The 14,912-nt window shown below is 47.5% G+C and overlaps 2 protein-coding genes across 2 annotated transcripts in view; one reads left to right on the top strand and one right to left on the bottom strand.

Moving 5' to 3' along the window:
- The first annotated feature begins 2,210 nt into the window (after positions 1 to 2,210).
- MPEG1 (macrophage expressed 1) lies at positions 2,211 to 4,490 on the top strand. Its single transcript, XM_065882692.1, has one exon. The coding sequence runs from the start codon at positions 2,299 to 2,301 to the stop codon at positions 4,450 to 4,452; it is 2,154 nt and encodes a 717-aa protein (XP_065738764.1). The 5' UTR covers positions 2,211 to 2,298; the 3' UTR covers positions 4,453 to 4,490.
- A 5,958-nt stretch (positions 4,491 to 10,448) lies between these two features.
- DTX4 (deltex E3 ubiquitin ligase 4) overlaps positions 10,449 to 14,912 on the bottom strand; it is a 29,861-nt gene continuing 25,397 nt past the window's right edge. The window contains exons 8-9 of the mRNA XM_065882653.1: positions 13,831 to 13,920; positions 10,449 to 10,682 (exon numbers count right to left, since the gene is read on the bottom strand). Of these exons, the coding sequence (XP_065738725.1) occupies positions 10,449 to 10,682; positions 13,831 to 13,920 (324 nt within the window). The remainder of the gene's footprint in view (positions 10,683 to 13,830; positions 13,921 to 14,912) is intronic.

Below are 14,912 nucleotides of genomic sequence, written 5' to 3'. Positions count from 1 at the left end.
ATATGGATGTAATATAACTTCACTCTTTTTTGGCTCTTTTAGTCATTTTCAATCTTTTTTTGCTATGATAAAAGTGAAGAGGAAGGCTGTTCAAAAGTAAATGACAATGACTAAGTGTTTAGAGATATAGGAACGCCTGAATATTGAATTATCTATATTCACCTTGCTTGTATTTTCACTGAAGAAGAGTGAAGTCTGATCAGGATCTATTAAAACCAAAAAAAAAAAAAGTAAGAAATTGTCAGCATGTCTTCATAACAACGTAAGTGAGTTTTCTAATTCTGATGAACTAGCCCTGAAACAGTTCGAAGAGAGGTATTTGGATATTTCAACAGACATACTGGAAGTACTCAAGGGCTTTCAACTCTAATTTTTCTAATTCTAGGATCACTCTACTGGGCTATAAACTTATAACTAACTGATTTATAAATTAACCAGAGGCTTGCTTCTCTAGCCAAGTAGCAAATGGACACTGGTTCATAAATTAATCCCTCTTGAATGTAAGTGAATCCCCCAGAGCATGGTAACGGAGGCATGAATAGACCCAGAATGTGGTATTTCTGGGTTCACAGAATACTATCAAGGTTTTTTTTTAAATTTATTTTATTCAAGTATAGTTGACTTACAATTTTGTGTTAATTTCTACTATACAGCAAAGTGATTCATATATATATATATATATATATATATATATTCTTTTTCATATTCTTTTCCATTATGGTTTATCACAGGATACTGAATATAGTTCCCTGTGCTGTACAGTGGGACCTTGTTGTTTATCCATCCTATATATAACAGTTTGCATCTGCTAATCCCAAACTCCCAATCCATCCTTCCCCCACTCCCCCTCCCCCTTGGGAACCACAAGTCTGTTCTCTCTGTCTGTGAGTCTGTGTCTGTTTCATAGATAAGTTCATTTGTGTCGTATATTAGATTCCACATATAAGTGATATCATATGGTATTTGTCTTTCTCTGTCTGACTTACCTCACTTAGTATGATAACCTCTAGGTCCATCCACGTTGCTGCGAATGGCATTGTTTCATTCTTTTTATGGCTGAGTAGTATTCCATTGTGTGTATGTACCACATCTTCTTTACCCATTCATCTGTCAATGGACATTTAGTCTGTTTCCATGTCCTGGCTATTGTAAATAGTGCTGCAATGAACATTGGGGTACATGTATCTTTTGGAATTAGAGTTTTCTCCAGATATACGCCCAGGAGTGGGATTGCTGGGTAATATGGCAGCTCTACATCAAGGTTTTAATAACTAGTGGTGCTCAGACTGTGAAGCTAGGCAACTGGCCTCATTATTTCTGAAAACACTTGTCAGCTGCATCGGTGACAATGTGTGGTAATTCAGGTGCTTGAACCCTTCTTTCCAGAATGCATACAGGTGACCTGTAAATGGAAACATGACTTTTTCAGTCTCAGCACTGCATCCGTTTCATGGTATGGTTTAGGGAGCCATAAGGGTGAAATTGGGAGTTTCCATTAACTCCTCTGGATTCCCTGGTTCCCACTAAGTGTACTAGTTGTCCCAAAGGATTGACAGAGCTGGGCTTCAATTAAACCTGGTTCTAGATCAATGGGCCTGGAAACACTGCTCTGAACTATGGGATTTAATAGACTTAGCATTGGCATACAGAAACAAATTCAGGAAATTATCTTCTCCTAATAATATAATAAATGAATTGTTGCTTTAAAAAATGGAGCAATGAAGAGCCCCATTCATTTTTACGCACCTATCCTGGTTACATGCACTTAACAATGGAATGAAAAAATGAAAGTTATAGTAGTAGGTACCAACTTATTGCCAACTGTACACACAGGAAAAGGAAACTGGTATTGAAGTCCCAGAAGAGAGTAGTCAGGGAAAAACTGAAACATCAAGAGAGGGAACAAAACCAAAGCTTTCTTTCAAAGCTGGAAAACTCTCCTGGGGGTAACAGCAAAGTGTGTTGTTGCACTTTTTCTGAGTGCCCACTGCTGCTGCAGGGTAACCAGCCCTGGGGGAGGTGGGGGGCAGTTAGGGTAGTTAACTGGTAAGGGTATTGGGCTAAGTTTGTATATCTAGTACCACACAACTTTTTCAAAGTCCCGATTGACCTTAATATCCCAACCGACTCTCATTTCCCCATTTTGCGATTCGATTAGCCTAAAGAGGAACTAGTGGCTTTAGGAGAACTGCTGAACTTTTCGTTTCAGCAACGGCTTTCTTTCCCATCAGTTCAGTCTGCCCCAAGCTTGCTGGCTGCCACTTAGTGCTAGTGTGTCAGGCTGGGGCTATCTGAGCCATGAACAGCTTCAGGGGTGCCATCCTTATCTGGGCAGTGGCAGCATGGGCTAAAATGAACAAACCTCTGGGAGACACAGATGAGGATGGATTTCAAAAATGCAAGAATGCCTTAAAACTACCTGTTCTGGCAGTCTTACCTGGAGGCGGCTGGGATAATCTGAGGAATGTGGACATGGGACGGGTGATGAACTTGACTTACACCTACTGCAGGACCACAGAGGATGGACAGTACATCGTCCCTGATGAGGTCTTTACCATTCCCCAGAAAGAGAGCAACCTGGAGATGAACTCAAAAATCCTGGAGTCCTGGGAGAATTACCAGAGTAGCACCTCCTACTCCATCAACATGGAGCTCTCCCTTTTTTCCAAAGTCAACGGCAAGTTCTCTCCTGAGTTCCAGAGGATGAAGACCCTTCAGGTGAAGGACCAAGCTGTAACTACCCAGGTTCAGGTAAGAAACCTGGTCTACACAGTCAAAATCAACCCAGATGCAGAGCTAAGCTGGGGGTTTAAGAAGGAGCTCTTGGACATCTCTGAGCGTCTGGAGAAAAACCAGACGCGGATGGCCACCTACTTGGCGGAACTGCTGGTCCTCAACTATGGTACCCATGTCATCACCAGTGTGGATGCAGGGGCTGCTCTCATTCAGGAGGACCACATCAGATCTTCCTTGCTCCAGGACAGCCAGAGCAGCCGCAGTGCAGTGACAGCGTCCGCTGGAATCACCTTCCTAAACATCGTGAACTTCAAATTTGAGGAGAACCACACCTCACAGAACGCCTTCACCAAGAGCTACCTCTCCAACCGAACCAACTCCAGGGTGCAGAGCATTGGAGGGCTTCCTTTTTACCCAGGCATCACCCTCCAGACCTGGCAGCAGGGCATCACCAACCACCTGGTGGCCATGGACCGAGCTGGCCTGCCTCTGTATTTCTTCATCAACCCTGACAGGCTGCCTGACTTGCCAGGACCCTTGGTGAAAAAGCTGTCTAAGACAGTGGAAACTGCTGTGAGATGCTATTACACGTTCAACACCTACCCCGGCTGCACAGATATCAACTCGCCCAACTTCAATTTCCAGGCCAACATTGATGATGGCTCTTGCGAGGGGAAGATGACCAATTTCTCCTTTGGCGGGGTTTACCAGGAATGCACCCAGTCCTCAGGGAATGAGGTTGTCCAGCTCTGCCGAAACTTGGAGCAGAAGAATCCACTCACTGGGAATGTCTCCTGCCCCTCGGGCTACACCCCAGTCCAGCTGCTCTCCCAGACCCACGAGGAGGGTTACAACCACCTGGAGTGTTCACGGAAGTGTACCCTCCTTATCTTCTGCAAGACGGTGTGTGAAGATGTCTTCCGGGTGGCCAAGGCAGAATTTAGGGCTTTTTGGTGCGTGGCTAGTGGCCAAGTACCTGAAAACTCAGGACTACTTTTTGGTGGCCTCTTCAGCGATAAGAGCATCAACCCTTCGACAAATGCACAGTCATGCCCAGCTGGCTACTTTCCACTGAGACTTTTTGAAAACCTCAAGGTATGTGCCTCTCAGGACTATGAGTTGGGATATAGGTTTTCCGTCCCATTTGGCGGGTTCTTTAGCTGTGCAGCCGGGAACCCCTTGGTGGATGCTGCCATGTACAAAGATTTAGGGGCACCTTCTCTAAAAAAGTGTCCAGGGGGTTTCAGCCAACACCTAGCCCTCATCAGTGATGGGTGCCAAGTGTCTTACTGCGTCAAAGCCGGGCTTTTTACAGGAGGGTCTCTGCCTCCCGTCAGGCTCCCACCTTACACCCAACCACCCCTCATGAGTCAGGCTGCCACCAACACTGTCCTAGTGACTAATCTTGAGACTGCAAGCTCCTGGATTAAAGATTCCCAGACCCACCGGTGGAGGCTCGGAGAGCCTCTCGAGCTTCGCCGGGCCATGAAGGTCATCCATGGGGACGGTAGTGGTCTCTCTGGAGGGGCAGCAGCCGGGGTCACACTGGGGGTCACCACCATCCTAGCAGCTGTCATTGCCCTGGCCATCTACGGCACCCGGAAGTACAACAAGAGGGGATACCAGGCGGTCCAAGACGAGAGGCAGAGTTTGGTTACAGGCACGGCTGTGAATGGAGACGCCCTCGACCAAGAACAGGCGCAGAGTCCAGCCTAGGCTCTCCCAGGAAACTATTTCTCTTGTCTCCGGCCAGAGCTTCAAACACGTCTTTCATTTTCTCTTTCCACTTCTGCTTTCCTAAGTATTGATGTGGTAAATGCAACGAAAGGCAGGTATAACTTTGGGACTTTCTTAGGTCTTTGGGCCAGAAAATGAATAGAGCTACGTGGACAAAGTTGTGGGAGAAGTTGGAGAACAGTTGTGACTTTTTAAGCAAAAGTCCTCCTGGAGCCTAAAACACTAGGGAGGTGTCTCTTCTCTGCCTGCGTCAGTAAGTATCTTCACCTGAATGCCCATGTGTAAAAAGAGAGGAGGGAGAATGTTGATATTTGAATTTGAAGACGCATTTAATCTGAGGTCAGCCATGGTTTCCAATTCATGAGCTCTAAGAATTTATGCCTTTACGTGTTACCTTCCCACTATTTTGTGTTTTTAAAAAGCTGTCTGGATTTCATACTCCTGGAGGCGGACGGAGCCCCCAGAAGAAACAGGAGGTCCTGCTTGACAATTGCTTTTCGGCTTTGAGGGCTCTGAATTGATGAACTGTGTCATCTCCTCTGGGTCCTCTCAACATCATCTGAACCGAGAGATGGTGCCTATACTAGGCCCACTTTCTCCAACTTCACCACAGTTAAGACTTACTGAGACCAGGCCGCTCTTGGACTTCAGACTAGGGTCATAAAGTCCTCAGAAAACATTTTAACATATAAACTTCTATTAAGAGGTCAAGGGAGAAGGGATGGTTTGGAGACCAGGAGTGAGTGAAGAAAGGGTAAAAACTAGAAAAGATTCTGGTGCTCATGGGAAATTGAAATTCTTACCCACAGCCAACTACTTGGTTTTGTCCTCTTAGCTCATCATAAATGGGCAAAGAAAGGAGCTGCAGGTTTGGATAGATCAAGCATTACCATCTCATTTTCTGTTACCAAGGTACAATCCCTTTCTCTTCCATGGATGGCCATCCCCCCTTCAGGTCATCCCCACCACATGCACACACACCCTCAAACACAGACACACCACATTCCAACAAGAAGTCTGCATTTTTCTGGGGGTGGGAGACAAGAAAAACACAATAAGTCAAAGTAAGCCCACACCTAAGTAGCACTTCATCCCTAAAACCTAAACAGAGTAAAAACTTACCAGTTAGGTACCCTACCCTTATTTGTCTTTTCCAGCAGAAAGGGTGTTGACATGATCAAATCAATTCTTTTAAATGAAACGAAAAAGCCATCCAACGTCATTTGTGACACATTTATTTCAGTTCCAGGCTGACTTCCCTGGGTCATGTAGCATGATACATGATTGTTACTTGGCAGTTGGGGCTTTGCCCAATTTTAAAAACAGTGTCACCTAATTGTAATTATTAGGGTGACTCTGTTAATATTCTTCCGCAACATTTTTTAGAGTTACATATTTCTTCACCAAATCAAATGTCATTGGTGAGTTATCTTTTTGAAGGATAATTTGTCCTCATTAACATTCACAGTTTAGGCTTATATTAGATCCTTCTTCTGAGTACCTTGAAGCATCCCAGACTGTGGGGAGATGGGAGGGGGCGTCACACATTCACCTCTCACTGTGATACAGGGAAGTGATTCACAGAATTTGAGTCGTGCTCTCAGCCAGAGACATCGATTTCTACAACCTCTCTACCAAACCCCTGTTTCTTAAGCATTAAAATGTTCTCCTTAAGCTCTGGGTGTTTTGTGGGTATGTTTCAGCCAAGCTAACCACTTTCCTGCCAATACTGACTTCCCCGTGAATTCTTTGAAGATTACTGAGTCAGAGAGACCAAGTATAGCTAAAGCCTCCCAGACTTTTTTTTTTTAAAGAAGATGTTGGGGGTAGGAGTTTATTAATTAATTTATTTATTTTTGCTGTGTTGGGTCTTCGTTTCCGTGCGAGGGCTTTCTCTAGTTGTGGCAAGCGGGGGCCACTCTTCATCGCGGTGCGCGGGCCTCTCACTATCGCGGCCTCTCTTGTTGCGGAGCACAGGCTCCAGACGCGCAGGCTCAGTAGTTGTGGCTCACGGGCCTAGTTGCTCCGCGGCATGTGGGATCTTCCCAGACCAGGGCTCGAACCCATGTCCCCTGCATTAGCAGGCAGATTCTCAACTTCACCAACTTATACTTCTAACAACGTTGCACATAAATACGCATCCAAGTGTATACTTAAGGAATACTCTGTTCGACTGTTCATCCACAGGAAATCAGAATGAGGGAGTCTGTGGCTTACATTCATCAATTCACTTTACAGAATCAGAACCTCCATGAGGGGTTCACAGGCTCCGCTTTCAGAATCCCGCTTTCCTGACCGGCTAGCTCAGGCTGGCATCTGTGGAAAGACTAACCACACTCCACAGACTATCAGAAATAGAGACACATTTGGGTGACAAAGGCGGCTTTGCAATTGCATTTTATTTTTGTGATCTCATTAGTATCGAGATGATCAATACTAGACACGTATTTGAAAAACAACAGCCTGTAAACTATTGAAACATACACGATATTGTAGTCAGGTGAAGGGAACTTTAAGAAGCAAACGTTCATGGCTTTTAAGACGGTCTTTCCCCCACAGTTTCACTTACTTACTTCTCCTGCCACATGGTCTGTTCCTTTAGAGGAAGAAGAAATCGAGCTAGGTAACTTGGTCAAACGTGTGGGTAGCAAAGATGTGAAAGAATTAGAAAAATGGACTCTCCCGTTCAGTGGAAGGGCTTGTGGTTGCTTACGGACTTAGGGAGGTAACCGCAGTGCCTCACAGGTCGGAGTACTGGTCTACAGAAAGCAGGTTGACGGCAATTTTGTGGTTGCTCATTTACCATTTATTGTTCTGCGCATACACCTCATGAGCACCAGGTGGCGATGTCCTCTCACAGAGCAACACCAAGGACGTCAAAAGACGCTGGTTTCAAACAATGATTTGCGACAGGACATTCACCTGCCCTCTCCCAGACCCACCTCCTCCCCACTCCCCACCAATGTCAGTGGCCACAAACAAGGAAAGAGGACAGGGTCCTTTCTTGTACCACACGGGACCTTCCTCCAATCCTCTCATGCCCACAACAGTGCAATACCAGGACGAGCACTTTTGACCAAGTATAAAACCACAGAGAAGTCCAAGCTTTACAAACGGGGGACGAAAACACAAAGGCACACACAACCACACATACACAATTCATCTTTTAAGGGATGAGCATATAACAAGGTTTGTCTCCAATCCCATGTGTCATCCCTGGAGACTCCGGAAGGGAGAAACTAGGCTGCTGGTGCTAAGATGATGAAAGGAAAGGCATGAAATTCCCTGCACGGGGCAGGGAACACAGCAGGGCTTCCGGTGGGAGAACTTCCTGTGTCAAAGTGATGGATGCACAGGGCCTCTGCTGGAGGGGGTTCTCACCGAACCAGAGACTGTACCTTTCCAGGTTGGCACAAGAGAGAGGGCAAAGGAATGCCTCCCGCCTTGCCTGACACAGTGTTAGAAAGGAAGTTTAAGATTCCTTCTTCTGAGAAGGTCCCACAAATAGAGCAGCATGAGGATGAGGTAGTCCCTACTGAGCATCCTTAGAGAGCAAGAGACACGGGGCGCCGATACTATCAGCGCCCTAGGGGGGGAAGGCTTGAAGGTACGAAGATGAACTCCCAAAGGGGTATTGCCCCTGGCACACTGTCTGCCTTACATGTTCCCTGCATCCTCTTCTTTCTGCTCCTGGCCGTCCCCTTCTCCACCCACACCTTCTTCTGCCTGATCCAGGGAAATCAATCTCTCCCCACGGCCCTCTGCCGGTTTTCAAAGCATTCTTCTTTCTTTCCCATCTCCTACTGCACAGCTCTATCTACCCGCTGACGCTCAGTCTGTTTCCTCATCCCCTGTGGGTGAGGAACCCAGGGGATACTTGACAAGGGTGCTGAATGGAGGTAGGGATGGTACGAGGCTTATAATGTGGCTCATCTCTGGCACGGCGTAGCCTTAGCCTGGCAAAGGGCATGGACGTGACATCAAAAGCTGCAGGGACGTCTCTTCCATTGAGTTCAGATGTTTCCTTCCCCACTGTGGCAGGAAACTGCCCCATGGTGCCGTGAACTCAGGCCCTGGTCTGCTGGTGAGATAAATGACTGATGAGTGAGACTGGAACTCAGCCAGCAGGAGCAATTCCTCCTGTCAGAGCTCCCTCTGCTGGAGCCAATTAACACCCCATAGCCATTTGGAAAAGGAGGGGAGCGTGACCCAGAAGCTGGGTGACACCCAGGTGAGCCCACTGGCCACCCGACAGTCAAAACGTCTGCAGGCGTTTGGAGCAAGCAGCTCGGAACCCGCTCTCAGAAAAGCTTGGCTTCTGTTTCTAACTTAAATACCATTTTTGAAGGTTCTTCCATTTCCACCTTTCTAGCATCGAAAACCTTCCAAATACTATGAAATATATATGCACATATATATATACGTTAAACCCCCAAACGTGAGGTATATAAATTCGAATTAGAATCCAGAGGAACTTCCCCCAAACACGTAGTTCAAAGAACCCACTTTCAAAGGGAGGATTGGGTTTCCCTTCTTGGTCCCCCTTCTCTCCTCCCTGACACACAATCCCTTCCTTAACAGGAGCTGAAGGGAATGTCAGGGAGGGGATAGACAGGGTCTTGGGACACAACCCAGACGCAGGTTGGACTGGACCCTAATGTGGCCCCAATCCTGCTGGGAATGGGCTGGAGTCTCCCTCACGCTCTGGGTCATCCTGTAATCGACGAGGGAGGTGAGGGGCCCAGCACCACCTCCGGGCTCTGATTAGCAAATGTGCACGGAGACAGATTGAAGCCCTCGTAGTCTGGCTCAGATCTCATCTTGAAAGAGATATACAAAGGGGTCAGTCCAGCCCTCACCTTACACATCTTCCCAAGCATAGTTCTATCTTCTTCTGGGTCCAAGTTTACTATGGGATGGGCTGGCAAAGGGTGAGGCAAGTCAAGGGCCCACAGCCTGGCTGTTTCATCCCCATCAGAATGGGGGTTTGACATCTTACAAGACAGAGTGTGAGAAGACGATGGGACCCTCCACCAACCTGGCCCAGCAGTGCACACACGCGCACACACGCACATGCACATACACATATATGCACGCACACAGATGGCACAGAGCCCAGCCTGGGCTCCACTCACAGTGACTGGATGAAACTCATGGAATCTTTGAGCTGGTCTGGGATGAGTTGGGAAGAAGGCTATGGGCTCCTCTCCCTGAGGACTGTTCAGATGCTAAGTTGGATGCAGGCTCGGATCTGATCAGAGAGGGGCCGGAGACATCGTGGGATGCGGCCCCAGAGAGGAACCCCAGAGCCTATCCATCTGTATGCCTCTTTGGACAGGTCAAATGTGGGAGGAGGAGGGAGGGCCCAGAGAAGCCAGGGCGCTGATGAGAGCTGAGCCCGCTCCTGGGAGCCTGTGCCACCCTGACCCTCTTGGCAAGACGTGCTTCCTTGCTGTACACCGAGGCACGGATTTCTGACGTCACAGCAGTTTCGCGGTTCACCACTTTGCCCCCCAGTCTTGCACAGTGAGAGCCCCTCACCTCCAGCGGAGGAGAGAAAAGCAGAAACTCCGCTCTCGAAGCAGAGTGGAAGCAGCAAGAAACCGGCTGAGGCATGAACCTCCGGCTTCACAAGGCCAGGATAAGGAGTGCCCATACCCTAAGCGTGCTGCCCGTGCCCCCTGCTCAGGGGGGTGAGTGGGGTCCCTGCCTACCCAGCACCGAAAACTCCATGGGAACAGACTGAGGATGGCCCTCATCCCACGTCCCCTTTGCGTTGGATGAGGTTTGTGGATGACACCACCTTATTCATTCTGACTGCTCCCCCCAGCCTGGGGCTGGGAGGGTTGGGGGGTGGAGACAGGACATTAGGGGAGAGAGGGAGTTGGGAGGGCATGGCGCCAACTTCCACGTTGACTCTCCCCACTTCCTGACCTGGGGTCCCATGGCCTCTCCCACCCCAAAGCCCCTCCGGTTCAGTCCGCCTCCTGGGCAGTACTGCCCTCAGAAATGCCCTGGGCAGCCAGCTCAGCCAGCACGTTATCCAGGTAATTGGCATCTGGGTAGCCGTGGCCAGTGAGATTAGAGCCAAACTCTGTCTTGTGATGGACCTCATTCCAGATGACGGTATCTGACTCGCCTGTGGTGCTGGACGTACCGATGGCAAAGATGAGACGGCGATCCCAGGCCACAAGTAGCAGCTTCAGGACCTAAGAGAAAAGGCAGGAGGTCAGAATCAGGCACCCGGTGGTGGTCCAAGACTATCCCTTGGGAAGTGGAGAGTCCTCCCAAGGGTCCGAGCCCCTCCTGCATCGTGATGCCCTAAGCAGTACAGTGAATAGAAAGGGATTTGCAAATGGAGTCAGGGACCTGCAGGTTAAGTCTTGACTCTGTCGTTGACTAACTGTGTGGCCGTGGACAAGTTACACCACCTCTCTGAGCTTTCATTTCCTTACTTATAGAATGGCAATGGTACGCTTTACCCCTGAAGGTTGAGCGCAACTTAGGGAGTACTATGTGAAAAGCACTTTCACAGTAGCGCTTGGCACACCTACTCAACAAATGCTAGGTGCAAGCATCGTAGCTGCATATTAAAAGCTGGGATCTAGGCATCCAAGGCACTTATGATCTGAGATCTTCTGAGCTATGCCCTCCCCCCTGCCATCACCAACACCTGAATGTGGTATTAATCGATCCACAGCTAAAGTTGTGGAATATCTCTCCAGGGACATGGTGGAAGCGTTTTTACCTCTTCCAGGCTATTTCATATTTATTTTCTCATCTGATCCTCACAGCCACCCTTTGAGGCAGGTCTGGCAGGCACTAATATTATCTCTGTTTTGTAGGTGAGGCTCAGAGAGGCGTTAGGGCTTGCGGAATGTTCTAATTCAGCTGCATTAGAAAAATCTTTGTTAAGATGAATGCCTGACACCCTGACCAGCATGAAGGCGGCACCCGATTAAAATGCACTGGGTTCAAAACCGAATGACTATAACCATGGTGCGAGCTGGAGGTGGGGAATCTTAATAGTAATAAGAGTAGCAGGCTTTGAAACTAAGAGTTACCATTTCCTGAGTGTTTACTTACTAATGCCAGGCACTGGGTCATGTAATGGTTATAATAATTGGCCAAGACACGATACTCATTATCCCTTCTCCGCAGAAGAGGAAACAGGCTCAGAAGACAAAAGATTTGCCTTGGTCACAGCTAGAAAGTACCAGAGGGGGCCTTGGCTTCAGGACTGCTTGACTTTCCCATCCCTGCTCTCAGTCATGTCTCTGTTGACTCTCAGGTGGGGCTCAGTATAGATTCCATGGAGAGGCTGCTTCTGAGCTGATCTCAGAGAGAGGGGAGGATATGAGGTATATTAATAGAGCAGGACGTATAGACACTGGAAATACATATCATCCAAGGCATGGATAATTAAGATCGCTGCCACCACGCTGGGCACGTTACAAACGCGACCTTCATTTAATTCTTACAACATCCTGTCCATACAGCTAGAAGTGATCACCATTCTTTTACAGATTAAGTCAACTTTACGTCAGTTCCCACAGCTGGTAAATGGCAGAACTAGGATTTGAACCCAGGCTCGTCTGGCTCCAAAGCCCATGCTCTTATTACTTTGCTCTGCAGAGGAGCCCAAGGTTAGCATCGGGGAACAGCAGACAGGAGGGATGAGGGTGAGGAATTGGTGAGAGGGGACCCACACTGTAGTAGGTCTTGTATATCAAGCAGATTGTCCTTGTGAAGAAGGAAGGGAAAGCCATCCTAACAATTTTGTATTGTTTTCTCTCACTTTATTTCTGTTAAGCAAGGGGAGTGATGCCAGAAACTGTGTTTCAGGATTACTATTCTGGTGACAGATAACTAGGTTGGCAGTGGCAGGATTAGAAAAGGATTCAAGCGGTTTGGAGGGCAGTGCAGGGAGAAATGTGTGGTTCAGAGCCAGAGTCCGAGATGTTCATGTGTCCACTTTGGTCCCAGGGATGCAGAGTATGTCATTAACGTGAAGAGGGAGGCCTGGTGGAGGAGCAGCTCTCGGCAAGAGGATCCTAACTTTAACTGCAGGACTTGATGGTGGAGATGTTTAGCCAGCAGTTGGAGCTGTAGATCTCGAGCGTAGAGACGTGGCTGTTCAGGGCGAACAGGTATCAGGACTGGCCCTGCCTCCTAATCTGGGGACACTGAACTGGGCACCTCTTCAGGATGATATGGTTGATTCTCTTATTGTCCCGAACTATCTGATTCTTCCCCTCTGAGAGACTATAGCCACGCTCTTTGCCATGAGCCACACTCTTTGCCAAGGGGCCTCCCTGTAGGCAGGGCACCAGCTCCTTGTCTGGCTTGTCCGTGACTTGCTGGGGCCTATGAAAGGTGAGTGGAAGTAACAAGCTTCCGGGAGCAGCTTTAATGGGATTGTACACTACTGCTTGGATTCTCTCTTGGTCTTCTGCCTCATTCCACGGGAAGGGGATGGACCACGGAAGGGCTGCTCCTTTGACCTGGATTCCAGAACAGGAAACCACATGGAGCAGATGAAAGCTGACCCACAGCAGCAACTGAGACACAGCCACTAACATGCAAAGTACATGAGAAATAAACAGTGGTTGAAGGAAGCCACTGAGATTTAGAGGTTGTTTGTTACACAGCGTGACCTAAAGAAAGCTAAAAAAGGCACACCTCCCGTTCAATAAATCAACGGTTCTTTTCACTTTTGAGATCAGGGACTGTTTTGAAAATACAATGATTTTCTGGCCTTATCCACAGGAAAATGAACATGAAATTTTAATTCTAATTTTAGAGCTCATGGAACCACCGAAGCCTCACCGGGAATCACTAAGAATCCAGAAACCCAGTGATTTTTCCCTCTACTCTTTTGGGGAAAATAAAAGTATTCATTAAAAATAAATAAGCAAATAAAATTCCACAAATTAAGATCCCTGCCCCAGAGCAGTGCTTCTCAAGCTTTAATATGCTGTCAGATCGCTTGGAATCTTGTTAAAATGACGTAGGTCCTAAGGTTCTGCATTTATATCAGACTCTTAGGTCTTGTCACTGGTGCTGGTCCCAGGACCTGCCATTAGGCAGCAAAGCTCCAGAGGAAGGATCCTAAAATAGATGAATTATTGCCAGTAAAATCCAGGAGAGGAAAAAGCCAAAAGCCCAGGCCCCACCACCCTGCAAAAATAAAATTCTAAACATATCCATCCTACTTCTAGTTGACTTGACTATGACTTTGCTACATGGGCACCTAGAGTTACAGGAGACCCAGTTCTGTTTAGCATCGTAGGGAGCAAACTTGAGGCCCTAAGAGACAAGTAAATTCCCCAGCCCTTCGCTGAAACCTGCTCTCACCTTTCTCCCTTTCTCGCTGTCTGGAAGGTAACAGTGTCGTGGGAAGCCACGGGCGCTGAAACTTTTCCCAGGATTTGGGTGTTCTGGCCCCTGAAAGCAGAAAAAAAAAGAGAGCAAAGAGCATTTTTCAAAATCTTTTGGATGCAGGGGGTGCAGGCTGTGATCGATTCAAATAATGATGAATACCAATGGCCACAGAGTCTAGACAGAGAACAGACCCAAAGAGCGGTGGGAGTAGTGGTTTAACACATACTCGAGTCCTTGGACCTGGCTCTGGACCCAGCGCTGCTGCCTCCCAGCTGTGTTAGCTGGAGCTGCTCTCCCTTGGGGTGTTAATTCCCTACCCCTTAAATAAGGAAGATGTGGGACCGTTTTGAATGTTAAGGCGCACGTTCAGAGCCGAGCAGCTGTTTATCACCTTCATCATCATCTATTCTGGCTCTTTTGTTTTACAAGAGAGGAAAACTGCAGCCCCAGAGGTTAAATGACTTCCGTTATGTTAATGGCTTTGCCAAAACTTAAGCCCAGGTTTCCTGAAGCATACTCTGGACTTTTTTGACCTCTAAACTACTCAGAATAACATAAGTGCCTGTGAGCTTTGAGCCAAGAGCCATGCGATCAGAATTATCTGAATGATTCTTGGGGATTTTCTCCTTTGTCCTCATGGGTTTTGGTTTGTTGTCTTATTTAACAATATACATTGGCATATTCACGAGTAAAAATCTTCTGACATTTCAACTGTCATCATCCAATACCCCTATTACGCAAGCGGTCTCAAGCCACCAGGTGGGAAAGAAACTGAAGCAGAATTTAGCCAAAAACGAGGCTTCCTAATCAGGGTTCAGATTGGTCTACAGGTCCCTTCGAGAAGCTCATGAAAAATGAGGGATTCTCTCCCAGTAACAATGCACATATTTTCCCCCTACACACAATGTTTGTCTATAATTTCTGAGCGCCCCTGGCCCCCCTCAGAGTCTGTGAAACCCTTTTTTAAAATCCCTTCTAGATGAAGCCAATATAATATTGATAATTCCACACAGCTCCTGGTACAAGCTCTCACACCGTAGATCAGTAACCGTATC

Source organism: Phocoena phocoena, chromosome 8 (genome assembly GCF_963924675.1).
Source record: "Phocoena phocoena chromosome 8, mPhoPho1.1, whole genome shotgun sequence".
Taxonomy (NCBI): Eukaryota; Metazoa; Chordata; class Mammalia; order Artiodactyla; family Phocoenidae; genus Phocoena; species Phocoena phocoena.
The sequence above is the reverse complement of the archived record's forward strand: the minus strand, read 5'-3'. Positions and strand labels throughout refer to the sequence as shown.